We start from the raw sequence: 14,720 nt of genomic DNA on the forward strand, positions 1-14,720 counted from the left end.
CCGGAGGTCAGTTTTGTTGCAATTTAATTTTAAAGAGTTCTGCTCTGTCCGGGTTTTAATTTCACTAAGGCAGGCTGTGAGCTGAGAAAGCTCTGATGAAGTTGCACTTTTAACATTGAAGTTGAGTTGAGTGTCATCTGCATAAAAATGATAACCCAGTCCATAGCTACGAATAATATGGCCAAGGGGAAGCATATAAATCGAGAAGAGAAGAGGGCCGAGGACAGAGCCCTGAGGGGCTCCTTGTGTGACTGGCGCTGAGCTGGACCTGCCGTTGCCTACCAGTCAGATAGGACTTGATCCACTTGAGGGCAGTGCCGGAGATACCCAGCATGCTCTCCATTCTGGACAGTAGAATGCCATGTCTGACCCGAGGTCAAGCAGAATTAATATGCTGGCTTGTCCAGAGTCTGCTACGTTGGAGTGTACCTACCTTCCGCTTGGCTTGGATTCATTGCCAACATTTTGCATTTTTGACAAAGAGGTCACAGCCACACTCTCCAAAATAGCATAACCAAAACTATTGGATATCAAGAGGCCCTCGGATCAATATAAAATCTTCTCAATACCAATTATTACTTTTTTCTTGATTTTCTCCTGTTAAGACGTACAGAAGTTTTGCCCTCAATCAGTCACATCCTGCTCTTGTTTTGTTCGAGTAAACCTGGCCGTCTCGCTTCTCCAGTTGCACCAAAGGAGAGCAGTGGCCCGCTTTTTATGGGCTGAAATTGACCGCCCGCTGAAGGCTTTCTGCGCAGTATGGAGCCTGCGTTTAGTTGTTACGAATGAACTGGAAAGTTCACAAATAGTCAGAGGAGTGCTAAGCATGAAAATGGAGCAAAGGGGGGCACACACTTCCACAGCCACTACCACCAACATCGACAACAAGTCTGTCCTGTAATCCTGATGAACAGGCGAGCATTAAAGAGGGGGTCACTGCTCACAGCGCGTCTTCGGTGCAAACGGAGCCGAACAGCCATGTTTACTGCTACAGAACAACGAGAGAGGCTGGTAGCTCGAGGTCGACTGGCTCTCCAAAGGCGCAGCGCCAATCTGGAGGAGACAACCTGCTGCCAGGGCCTTGGACAGACCACATGACTAATCACATAACCAGTATTGAATATTCAAACAAAAAATAACAAACCTGGGCTAAGCCATAGCAGGAAGAAACCCCCCCACCACTGGGCACACGCACACTCCCGGCCCACTAATTCTACTGGGGTCTGCAGCCAGGGTGTAAGACAGGAGAAGAGTCCTGCGTGGGGCGGCCATCTCGCCTCACACTCGCGTGCTCACCCTCAGAGGGACAGCCTCGGGCAGCCTCCTTCGTGAGGGTGAGGAGGAGGAGGCTGGCGTCTTTGCTGTTGTCGTCATTACAGACCCCGTTAGAGTAACACTTTTTTTTTTTTTTTTTTTTTCATTGGTTACCGTGAGCTGGGTAATCATTTTATTAAATAAATACACTTGGTGCCCACCTTAGCAGCTGCTCTTGCTTCTTAGTTTAAATCGGCTGCTCCTCCCAACAGCCAATGGTGAGCCAACACGATCGACCAAACGTTCAAATGGCCGAGGCAAGCAAACTAAGCAGCTATGATTGTTGGTGCCAGACGTGCAAACATGTCAGCACTCTCCAAGGTGCCAGACATGGTATTCCTGACATTTTATATGCAGTGCCATGCACGAGCAGTGGGCAGACGAGCCCGCTCGGAGCAGGAAGGTCGCAAATCGCTGTTCTTTACAGCATCCCAGAATTCAGGACGTGTCGAGCGTTTGAAGAGGACGGCAGAAGAACACATTGGGCTCAGGAGGGTGAGACTACAGCAGGCACTGACCGACTGTAATGTCACCAAAACTGACGAATCTCAATGTCTGCTGTGCCATGCAGGATCAGGATTTGTGGTAAATGGCGTGATTGGTGGATCCATTGTGACTTGTGTCAGTGGTCTAGGCTGCTGGTGGTGGCAGCGATTTCTTTTCTTGGCTCACATTGACATGTGAGCATCACTTGAATGCCACAGTGCACTCGAGCATTGTTGGTAATGCCACAGTCTACACTTTTTCACAAAACGCACGTCATCTCAGGCTGCGTCCCCAAGTGTGACGGTGACGTCCGTTTACTTCAGTGGCCTCCACAGTCCCAACATTCAGCACCTTTCAGGAGGCTTCCCTGACCCCGGCCAGGCTTCCAGTGTCGACAGCGCTTTGAAACTGAATTCCTCCCTAAATAGAAAAGCTGGCTCAGGATGAAGAGGTGTGTGCCACCCCATCCCCTGCCCCCTTCTTCTTCATGCAGGTTGTGAAATGTAAGCGGCCCGGCCGAGTCATCAGACACCTGCTGGCAGGGGGATCACATGTCACTCTTTGCATGTGGCTGGGGGAGTAAGAGGCCCGTTTTCTTTTGTTTTGTTCCCATTACTTATTAAACCAGTTGGTCCCGCTTGGCATTTCAATCTGCTTTTCCAAAAGCGATGGACAGAACGTTCATCTCCGTTAAAAGCCAAAGAACGTACGTTCAGATTTGTGTCCTCTTCAGGTACACCTTTGTCTTTCAAGCCACAGACTTGGACTTTGGTAGTTGGGGTTTTCCCCTTTTAATTTTGGCTTTTGTGGATGTCGGGGTGCCTCAGGGTTGGAGTGCATGGCATGAAATACTCCACTGAAGGGCAAGAAGGAACTTCTCTAACAGGGCTAGCAGTGTCCCCCATCATTGAAACAGAAGCACAGCCGAGACCCCTTTAAAAGGGGGTCCGTGTGCACCGAGCGGGTTTTGCCATTAGAAATGGAAATTCCCAAAGTCCTGAAGGTGCTGCTGAGCATTGGCACTTAATTCCCTGAGTGGGTTGTGAGTGTGCGACTTGTGCCTGCAGAGGTCTGTTTGCTCTTTTACTTTACTAAAGTTCAAGCTGAGCTCCTTGGTACTTTGAAGTGTCCCTTATTAAACTTACATTTTTTATTTTTATATATTGTTTTTCTAAGTAAATGACCTGTTAAAAATGCAAGCGATGGATAATTGCAAGATTCCTTAAGAGCATAGTTACCTGTGCTTGTTTCACGCAGGTACAGAGAAATACAGAGGTACCTGGGTGAGTCCGTCTTAACGTTACATCACCCATTCACCCACTCATGTGTGCCGTGTGCCTGGAGACGCCCAGCAGTCCAGTGACCGCTTTGGCACCGAGCACTGGCACGTCTGCTCACATGGCTTCAGGCGGGCTTGTTTTGTGGAGCAGGGCTCCCTCTGGTGGCTCCTTCAGTGATAACACGAAGTGTAATGATAGCTGAGGCTTTGTGTGGAAGCAGTTGGCTCTTTTAGTATTGATATCGCCACCTGGAAAGAGTACAGCGCAGTTCTGGGACACCTTGGCTACTCGCTAAACTGATGACCTTCACAAACTCAATCGTCTCCTCCCGTTTGTCAAACTTCTTGTTTTCAAGTCTCAACAACATGCGATTTGTTGCCATTCACTGGTGCCTTGATGAACATGAATGTAAAATGCCGAATGCTGTGCTTTAAGCTTTTCGAAAGTACATTTTCCTTTTTCTGCTTTGAGTTTTTGCTTCCTCATTGATAAATGTAATTTTGTTAATATAAAGAGACATTTTCAAACTCCTTTTATCCAATTCCAGATCACAGATGGCTCAGAAGCATCCTGGGTGAGAAGCAACCCTTATGAGGTGCTATTCCATCACGGTGCCCACTCATAGCATACACTGCCTCACCAGGACAGTTTACTTCATTAAACTACACATCTTTGGGAGGGAAAGCCAGGCAGACGCGGGCAAAACATGCAAAGTCCACACAGATGGCAGCCTGGCATTGGTTTTGAAGTTGGCATGCAGGGTCCACATGCACATGCTGTACATATTCATTCTCAGATCCTGTTAATCCAGGCCAGGGTTGTAGACGGCTGTCAGCCACATTGGGCGAAAGGCAAGAAATGTTTAAATTATTATGTTTAGATGGGTAATGAATGTTCACAGAAAATCACACGCAGTATATACAGTGTGTGTGTATACTATATATATATATATATATATATATATATATACACACACACACATACATATATACATTGTGAAGAAGACTGAGAAAGGAATGGGGCTCCAGTGGAGTCTCCATTTAATGTTTAGGAGGAAAAAGAAAATAAACTGGCAAAACTAGTAGAGTTGATGTGTTAAAGCGTTGTCAAACAGCTTCTCCAGCTGCCAAGTGGCATCTTGGCAGGTTGAGGTCTGCCTTCTCCAGAAGCTTCAAAGCAGATGAATGGGAACTTCCTGTGTGGGTGCCAGTCCTCTAAGGAGGTGTATTATCGTAGTATTTTCCTCTATTTACCCTTTACCTGTTTCCTCAAGGGTAAGTGTTCTCATCAAGTTCGTTATCAGGTTGGTCTACTGTTGCATTTTAAGATGAACACACACATACACAGATGTACACATACACACAGACCCTAACCACAATAGTGCCCCATGCACACACACCGATTAACCTTTAGCACTTTAAACCACACAAGTGCTTTAGGAATAACACAGCCTGTCACTCAGCAGTTCAAGAGACTTACTTATTATCTCACGAACAACATACAATGTTTTAATGATATCTCTGACCTCAATATTACTCTTGGTAAGTTCGGACATCGGTTTCCGTTAAAAGTTCAATATGGCGGCTGACAGTGACATCATACCACCGAAATAAGTACCAAATTTCAGCCTTCTACCTACACGGGAAGTTGGAGAATTAGTGATGTTGGAAAGTTCAATATGGCGGCCGACAGTGGCATCATACCATCGAAATAAGTAAGTACATCGGTTTCGGTTAGCGCAGGGAAGCCGCCTACCAAATTTCGTGAACATGGGGCCATAAATAATAAAGTTCAACATGGCGGACGTTGTTGACCGTTATGACCGTTAAGTGTAGAATTTCGAAATGAAACCTGCTTAACTTTTGTAAGTAAGCTATAAGGAATAAGCTGTCAAATTTCAGCCTTCTACCTACGCGGGAAGCTGGAGAATTAGTGACGAGTCAGTGAGTGAGGGCTTTGCCTTTTATTAGTGTATATATATATATATATATATATATAAAATATATACACACACATACACATACAGTGATCCCTCTTTGATCGCGGGGGTTGCATTCCAGAACAACCCCCGCCGTGAAAGGTGAAAATCCGCAAAGTAAAAACCTTACTTTTATATTGTCACGCTTGGGTCACAGATTTACCCTGAAACACAGGAGGTTGTAGAGACAGTGACTTTAAAACACTGCAAACAAAGACTTGTCTCTTTGTAAAAAGTTTCAACTGTGCTCCATGACAAGACAGAGGTGACAGTTCCGTCTCACAATTAAAAGAATGCAAACATATCTTCCACTTCAAAGGAGTGCGCATCATGAGAAAAGAATGTCAAAGAGAGAGAGACGGAGAGAGAAAAGCAAACAATCACAAATCAATAGGTGCTGTTCGGGCTTTCAAGCATGCGAAGCACCGCGTGGGAAGCATATCGTATATCATTGAGGAGTTTTATTTAATATGTAATACGTGCTCTGATTGGGTAGCTTCTCAGCCATCCGCCAATAGCGTCCCTTGTATGAAATCAACTGGGCAAACCAACTGAGGAAGCATGTACCATGAATTAAAAGACCCATTGTCTGCAGAAATCAGCCAGCGAAAAAAACGTGATATATATTTAGATATGCTTACATATAAAATCCACGATGGAGTGAAGCCGCGAAAGTCGAAGCGTGATATAGCGAGGGATCCAGTGTTCCAGTGGCTTCAGACCATTAATTAAAATTAGTTCAACAGGAATCTGGGGACACCGTTGTTAAGTTTAAATGTCACACCAACATTTGAATATTTTTCTTATGAGAAAAAATAAATAAAAATAAAAGAACCACAAACACATGGAATAGGTGACCAAGTGGTGTGGTAGAGAAGACTGAGGGGAAAGAAGCAGCTGAATAGCGAGTGGTGGAGCTGTCGGGCTGAACGGCCTGCTCTCCTCAGTGTGTGTGTATGTATGTGCGTGCGTGTGTACAGTTTATATTTTTAAATGCTGTATATATAATGTCATAAACCGGTTTCTACGATTTTTGACTTTGAGTTCAGATAGTTCTACTGAGCTGCGATGTGAGGACTCGGGGCCTTCCTTGAACAAGTGTGACCCTCCTCCTCTGGCCGTGCCCACTTTCTCCCTGCTCACTGGGTGTTGTGTGTAAAGCTCAGAGAGATGGTGGTGCCTACAAATGACAGGAGGGCTGCTGGAAGTTCAAGCGTGTCTGACACCATGGAGAGTGTTGTGTGTTGATTAGCACTTGAAGTCAGAATTCCATTGGATTCGGCAGACTATGAGGGCCCAATTAGCCCTGGACAGAACACCAATCCCGAGAGAGGCTCTGGACCCACCCGAGACCGTCATTTGGATTAAATGGGTTTGGAAAAGTTAGGTTGTGTTCTTAAATGTTTTAATTACAATTGGCTTTGTTGCCTTTACATTCATACCCACTAACATGTGGGATCAGCAGTCACATTAACTTGCAGTTGTTTGGGGGTGTGGAGTTAACACTGGAGTACCAGAGGAACACAACGGGCACCAGGTCTGGGAGGTAGCAGCGCTCACAAGTGTGCCACTCTCCTTGTCTTTGTGTGTGTGAAATGTCGGGCTTCTATCTGCTTCACTCTGACGTGGACAGACGAGCAGACAGACGCCTCTCACTTGTTCAGGTTATGTCTAGCAATAACTCTCTTCTCAGTTAGCAGGTTAGAAGAGCGGGAGGCTGAACTGAAGAAGGAGTATAACGCTCTTCATCAGCGGCACACAGAGGTGAGTTTGGTTTTCTCCATTTTGAGCGTTAGGTTTCTGAAGATTTGTCAGTCACCGAGAGTACAGCAATCATGTAAACCAGGGTCTCGGGGTTTGTGCTTTTGGGAGGCTGCCATTGCCCCTGGACTTGAAGTAGTTATGAAGAAGTCGCAGAGCAATGAGTACAGTGCCAGTTTATGATATCGGCAGAATGTAGACGCCTCACACGTGTCTCTGCTCCCTCAGACTTCACGTAAAAGAGAATCCTCCTTGAGTAATCCATTAAATTAAAGCCTTCAATAAAATCCTACACACCATGGAGTGGCTTAATATGGCAGCCCTGCCCTGCCCTGCCCTGCCTCTACCTGACAAGACCATAAACAAGAAGACAAACTGTGAAAATACTCAAAAGACAGTCAAATCAGTGCTTTAAATAAATAAATAGAGCCGCCATTCTTATCTTAGTCTGACATCCATGACGTTAAGTGTTGGAAAAGGAGACCACCGAGCCGTGAGCAGCGAGCACATCACTTGCTAGCAGACACTTCACCCTAGTTTGTCACGTTGACTACAGTCACTGGGGACTGATGCGGCCTACCCAGGATGCACTGCTTCAGGATTCCATTATGCTTATTAAAAAGGAAAAGAATTCAGTTCAAGTTTATTGTCCTTACAGGGAAAGTTTTACTTTCAGCACATTTTCTACAGAATGACTGAGGCATAAGCTAATACATAATAGTAATAATAGTGACATAATACAATAAAATATTAAGATGTACTCTATAAAAAATAAAACCAACATGCAGACTTGGGCACCAACTAACAAGATCCACGACTGCACAGCCGGCATGTTAAGCCTGAGGATGTCTGTTAAAGTAAAACAAACGTCACAGGCTGATAGCATGAGGGTGGACGTGGAGCTCCGGGTGTGAGGGAGTGGGAATGCTTGGGAAGAACCGGAAAGTCTCAAGCAGAGTGTTCTTAAGGAGAATGGCTGCTCCTCTGTCCCGACCTGAAGCTGAGACGCCGTTGGCCTGTGCAGCAGGCCGTCACACAGATGCTGAAGCAGACAGCTGATGCTTGCAAACCCCTCCATGTGGCCGATTCAGAGAAGGAAGAGTGGGCGACGGTTTCTCAGCAGTGATGTTAAAGGCTGACATCAAGTGATGGGAAGTGCTGTAGCATTAAAAGTAAGGGGGCTATTACCTTTTCACATGGGCTGTTGGATAACTTGGATTAGACACGTCCCGATTTAAAAACCGTATGGTGTGTTCATTCAGGTCCCCTTTCTGAAAGATTGCATTTTGTTTGAAGGCCTGAGGCCGTTCATTGTGTAAAATATACAAAGAAAAAAATGAAGGGCATTAGGAAGGGGGCAAATACATTTTCACAGCACTTGTTCATTAAAGAACTCTGTCAGATCTGACTTTATTATTTTATCGCTCCCTTCCATCCCTCAAGAACATCAGCTATGATTGTGGGTGTTTTCTCCTACAGAGTCGCTGTTACATTTCCAGAATGTTGCAAAACCCAAAGATCTGATCGTTGATTTTAGACGAAACGTCACACTTTCAGTTTGAAAGACTTGACCTTCCTGCAGACAGAAGGGGGCGCTGCCGTTCCTTCCGGGTCCTGCACTTTGATTCAGCGTCTCCCAGCATATTCCTAACTCCCATCAATCTCTGCTTCCCTGCTTGATGACGTTGGGGCCTTGCGGGTGAACGGGGGCCTCCTTCTAAGAGCGATTGTTAGACGTTTAGGTCTTGTAACGTTACAGAACACACGCCTCACGCCAGTTGGCACCGTGGTGCTCCTTTATGTATTAGGCTGGCTTGGTGGTTTGTGCTGCTGCCTGAAGGCTCCAGCAGACAGGGGGAGTGGATGCCACCTTTGTTAATGGCTATGAGGCGCGTTTTCTCCATGGCCGTGTCGGCTTGTCTGGTTTGGCCCTCGCATCCCAAAGATGTGAAAGTTAAGTTATGGTGCCCAAGTGTGGGTGGGTGTGTGCCCTGTCACCAAATGGTCTCCTGTCCAGGATGGGTTTCTTCCCTGCTGCCTTATGATGCTGGAATAAGTGTAGGATTCAGCACTGGAGCAAGGAGATTTGAGATAGGGAATGAATGAATGCCTTTGAACCGTAATAAAGTGCACATCGGAAAGAATAAAACTAGAGAAAGGAGCGGTCATCATCATCATCATCATCATCAAGTACTTGTAAGATTTCTATTGCACTATTTATTACTTGTGTTGTGATGACACCCACTGCATACCTGGAAAGGGGTCTCTCATTGAACTGCCTTTCCAGAGGTTTCTTCCATTAAAGAGTCGAGGCTGGGGGGCTGTCAAGAAGCGGGGCCTGTTAAAGCCCATCTAAAGCGGCACTTCTTGTGTGATTCTGGGCTATATAAAAATAAACTGTGTTGTGTTGTCTTGTCCTCCTTTTTCTCCTGGTGTGATTTGTGGTGCCAGTGCTTTGAAGTGGGTTGACCAGACCCCCCTGTCCACATCAGGTTACCTTCAAGACACAAACAAAGTGCTAAAGAGGGGGTAGCAGTAATGTCTTATAGGAACTTGGATTACAAACAAAGTGGAAGATTTGTCACATGAGGGCCTGTTCAAGTGTGGCTTGATCTGAGAATTAAACTCCACCCAAACTTATAGATTTTTTCTTTCTTAAATGTTACTTACCCCGTGTCGCTTGTAGCGATGGCCCTGTTTTCATGGAGATTTCAAATAAATACAATACAATACAAATCTATGGTGACCAATGTTGGACAACAGCAAACTGTATAAAAATGTCGGTAAACGCTTAAGTTACTCGTGTCGCATAATCTACGTGTCAAGTCCACTAGTCGCACGCTCACAGCATCCCGGACGCAGTTCTTTATAATAAAATATGGTTAAACAATTCACCTCAAGAAAACTCTCTTATAAACTTAAACAGAACACGCTTTGAATTGAAGGCCCGTCTGCTGTCGTGGAGGAGCTCAACACGATGTAGCGGCAGGCAGGCAGGCAGGCAGGCTGTGAACCTGCACGGGTGAATCGACGTCTGAGACGTCCGAGGAGCGTTCTCTTCTTTTAACTTTTAGTCTTTACTTGTAGTCGTCTGTCGGGGAACCTTGCGCTGTCGTTGTCACATGAGGTGCAGTGCTAGCCAATGAAGAAGCTGCTGCTGGGCGGGGCTTGAGACCGGTGAATGAGGCGGGAGGCGGGTCTTCAGTTCACAAGTGCTTTAATTACCAATACTCCTGAGTGTGACTTTAATCTGCCTGGGGGGCTGCTGGCAGAATTGGCACTCCAGCCACCATACAGAAGCACCCACTGCTCCATTCCACCTGAAGTAGTGTGGTGCTGAGGTGTCACCCATCACTGGGCTGCACTCTGGGATCCTGAGCTGGTTTGGTATGTGGTGGGCTGCGCCAATGCGCTGTATCGGTGTGGGCTCCTGACCAGGCAGTAAAAAATGCCGTTTTTGGGAGGTTTTAGGCACACGACTGGGTGACTTGACATGTGGATTTTGCGACATGAGTAACGAGAGATTTTGTCGTCTCCACCTTTGATGGTGTTTGCTGTCGACTTGCATTGTGTCAGAAAATCTGTCATCTCTGTTCTGCATGAGAAGATGAGATTACCGACTTGTGTCAGCCATCACTACAAGGGGGTAATTGCATTTTAAGTAAGGTGTCATTTTTGGGTGGAGACTCCGTCGAAATGTTGTGGTGCCAACAGGGCCGCCCAGTTTACTCAGAAATAACAAGCGCAGCAATACAGCTAGCTAAAGTAAGGGTCCTGTGTCTCGTGAGTCGCTCGTCTCCTAAGTGAGACGCCTCCTTCTGGAAGTGCCCTGCGTTTACAGCCCATGGACTAAAGATAAGGTGGTCCCGGGGTGGTAGTGCTCACCGTAGACGAGGCTGGAAGGCGCCCCTCTGACGCACACGTGTGACATCCTTTAAGAAACACATGATCACCCAACTGATCTCCTGTAAAGATTTCTGTTTGCGTAAATAATCCAATGTAATGGCTGCCCGGCGACTTGCTCTCATTTAACTAAAGACCTCCTCAGTAGTTACAGTTCCAGGATGAAAAACGGGATGGATTGGTGCAATTTCAATGTCGACAAGAACCAGAAATAGACTGTGAAATGGGACCCCCGCATCACAGTGCACAGCAATGCCACAAAAATCAATCGTCAAGAGTGGGGCTGTTTGGGAGGAGAGTTAAAACGGTCTCGTTGACCTCGTCTGGATGTGGTGCAAGCAGGCGCTTATTAATAGCGCGTCTCTGAAAAATGAGAAGCAGCAGAACGGGGTCATGAAGTTACATCACTTGACTTCTCAGAGCGCTTAAGGCCAAGACGTCCGGGTTTGTCCGTGTGTCTTATGTATGCTCAGCGGTTCGGGCTCTGTGACGGCGTGCGTACAGAAGCAGGGGTAACGCTAAGGAACAGGCTGGCCTGGAGGGTACAGCTTATGGCTGCACCTGGCGGGGTTAGGAACAGGTTGGCGAGTGCCAGCTCTGCTGTTTCTGGGGACCCTGCTGGTGACCTCCCTCCATTTCGTCTTGGCTCTCTACGAGAGCGGGAAGGACCTTTAGACACAACACACAACAGTGAAAGCAGAAAGTACAGTGGCACTTGGCACTGGGCACTGGAGTGCTGCCCACGTTAACCTTTTCTTTTTTGATTTGTCAGTGTTTCTTTGTGACTCTCCCTCCAAGGCCAGCGTCCCAGAGCCGTCCTTTCACTGCTGCACATGAGACTGGAGTTTGACGTGGGCGGCCAACTGAGGACCGGCGAGGTGTCCGTTTCTCCCATCCCACCTCGTCCTCCTGGGCCGCCTTCTTTTCCGGTCTGTCCATAGTGGACACTTCAGTTTGAGGAGCCAATACACTGACATGTTTGTTAAGAAAGTGGTCTTGTTTTTGGCCATTTCAGTCTGGGTGTCATATTTGTTAACATTTTCTTCATTTTGTTCACGTGGGTTTTGGGCCTGATCTCGGGGACAGCTGACATGCTCTGTCTGGGGAAAAAATGCACCATGTCACTCTTGTCCCCGGTGACCGTGACGGCACTCTCATAACCTTGACGCTTGTTGCTATGTGGCACGTGGCAGGAACCCCACTGGGGAAATGGAAACCCAGGCAACTGGACCAGCAGTTGGGTGGCGTCTTTGTCAGGCCGACCGTATTAATGTGCTGAGAGGCTTTAATGGTGAAATTGGCCAATAGCGGAGGGGCTTACAGAGCCCTCCTAATTTGAGGAATCGCTCCACTGTGTACCTCACAATCCAACATTTGAATTCACCCGTCTGTCCATTTCATTTTAGGTATTCACTGTAAGCCGCTATTTGACATATTTAGCATAATGTCATTCCATGGCAAATGAAAGAAACAAATCTCAGGTGGCTGATTATGTTCAGACTGCGTCTTTCTTTCCTTCTGTTTTTCATTTTTCCCCATTCCCTTGTTTATCGTTTAATTTCCGTTTATTGTAATGTTTGTAGTTTTGCCCCAGTCCCTTCAGGTGTCACCTGCTATCTCTTACCCTACGTGCCCCTTCAGGGCCTTTCCTCGCTTCATTGACGCTTCATCTCTCGAGCCTGCTCCCCTAAAGCCCACTTGTCGTGGTTTTCGAGGTGTCCAGTTTTATACTTGACATCTATGCAGGCGACTCTCTCGGCATGCCTCGTACGTCTTTAGTCCCCCTTGTGCGTCTCACACTCACACTTTTTCGTTTGTCGTGTCACGAATGCCAACCTGACCAAGCGGGTTGCTGAGAGGGCTGGACACTCAGACCTTCGCGTTTTATTATGTAGTCGATTGCCATCAAAACTAGAAGAGCTGACAGAGAGACCATGAAGGATGCTGACGATGTCAGAGAGATGCCCACTTGCTCTGTCCTACCCCGATGCATCAGCCACCAAGGTGTGCCACACAGTCACATTCTCACCGATTCAGACTATCCGGGCTATGGCACAAATGCAGACCTCGACTGGCTGACAGCTCAGATGAGTTCAGACGTCGGGACCACAATTTACGTCGCCCTCTTTGATGATGACTGGCCATTCAGCTCCTCACTGCGCAGGCAGGGACATCATCCAGTTGACATGCGCTGCTGTGCTGCTCCATTCCTCTCCTCTCTAAGGCTTGTGTGGAGTTGACCCCGAGCCTGTCATGCTCTCCAGCTGATTTTGTGTCCGTTTTCTTTTTTAAATTCTATTTTTATTTATCTTGTGGTTTCTGCAGATGATTCACAACTATATGGAGCACCTGGAGCGCACCAAACTTCAGCAGCTGACGGGGACCGATCTGCTGGAATCAGGAACACTTGGCCGGGTTCGGTAAGTGCTCAGGACTGCACCGGGCCAGCTTCAGAAAGTGTACTCGCCACTTTCTTCCCATAATGCCGTGGTCTCTGTTAGCAGGGACATCAGGTGGTGGTAGTCGTGTATGCTGATTGGTCAGGAGAGTTAGCCAAACTGACCATTTCATTCCCAGTGAGTTGATGGCACAGGGTTTAGATGTGTTGCCTCCATTTTGCAGCCTGTTCTCCTCCTGTTTTTGTGGATGTTTGTTGCTGCTCGGGGTCACGCAGTTATTTGGGGTGGGGATTGAACTGGCAGGCCTTTGACAGTTAGCCACATTATGAAAACTGCGAAAGGTGCCCACTGTACCGCACGGACACACACACATGGCATGACATAACTGGCAGTCTCACCACGACAGAAACCCTCCGGTCAGGGGCTCGTGATGATGTGCCTTAAACTGTCAAGGAGTGGGCATTTTCAGAGGAGCGTCAGACGGTGATGGGAGTGACGAGACACCCTGATGACGTTATGGGATGTCTTGTTGTGTCCTCGCCTTATTTTATAAAATTTGAATGTGCAAATGCTACCAACTACCATCTCAGAATGAACTGTTTTGGTTTAATCGATGTATTGTATTGCTTTTCTCCTATTTCAGACCTTACCTGTCCTAGCTGGTTAATGTCAGGCTCGTGTGACATCCTTGAGTTGACAGAACATTTAATATCAGAGTAGGAGGAGGAAAAAGAAAACTTGCGTACAGATAGAAAAGGCGCTTTAATCATTTATGAAAAATGAAACGAACAAGAAACGGTTAAAACATGGGCAGCCTATTGCGTCAAGTGTCATAGGAGGACGGGCTGGCATCTGGACTTGGAGTGGATGGCATTCCCTTACCATAGGGATGGACAGTGGCAGACTGTCTCCAGGTGACAAGTGCTCCCCCAGTAGTGGCCGCCTCCTTTTGGTGGAGCTCCCATTTGGACAGCCAGGGGCTGCACGAGAGTTGTAGTACCTGTGAGCCGCCACTGGAGGGAGATGAGGACTTCTCTGGCCTGTCGAGGTTCTTCCTGACCTGGAAGTGCTTCCTGGATGTTTTCATGGACTGGCTTGGAAATCTGCTCGTCCACCTCAGCCAGGCGAGCCACAGTCTGCCATGAAGGGTCACAAAGCCCACCTGAAGAGCAGTGGAGATTATAAAAGAAGGGGACGCTGTGGTCCATCAGACTGCACTGGAAATGTGAAGACAGAGTCTGGCACAGGTACTTGTGAAGAGTAACGCAGTACCCCATACAGGCCACACAGGTTTGGTGTTTTGTGTGTCTCTTTATGTTGACCTTCGTTACAAAAGAGGCACCAAGGCCTGGGTCCTGTCTGACTTGTGCTGAAGTAAGCGAGTTCTGAAGGTCCTTCCACAGCCACTCATCCACCCAAACTGGGCCCATTTACAGTAGCTGGTCGACGTCTGTGTCAAGGTGGTGGGGTTTTGGGGCATGCGGTGTTCACACATGGCATTGTTGAGCCTGGAGTTAAGCTCGGTGGGGTGTGGTCCACTACTGTCTGTGCCTTCATGCTGCCCCCTGTTGTTAAGACCCCATGGCACTCTAATTAGGG

General features: G+C 47.2%; 1 protein-coding gene across 1 annotated transcript in view; it reads left to right on the plus strand.

Annotated features, from left to right (window-relative positions):
- Window positions 1–1,617: 1,617 nt before the first annotated feature.
- LOC120517219 (C-Jun-amino-terminal kinase-interacting protein 4-like) overlaps window positions 1,618–14,720 on the plus strand; it is a 43,036-nt gene continuing 29,933 nt past the window's right edge. Inside the window, exons 1-3 of the mRNA XM_039739386.1 lie at window positions 1,618–1,837; window positions 6,752–6,822; window positions 13,048–13,142. Of these exons, the coding sequence (XP_039595320.1) occupies window positions 1,618–1,837; window positions 6,752–6,822; window positions 13,048–13,142 (386 nt within the window). The remainder of the gene's footprint in view (window positions 1,838–6,751; window positions 6,823–13,047; window positions 13,143–14,720) is intronic.

The sequence above is a fragment of the Polypterus senegalus genome, chromosome 17, assembly GCF_016835505.1.
Source record: "Polypterus senegalus isolate Bchr_013 chromosome 17, ASM1683550v1, whole genome shotgun sequence".
Taxonomy (NCBI): Eukaryota; Metazoa; Chordata; class Cladistia; order Polypteriformes; family Polypteridae; genus Polypterus; species Polypterus senegalus.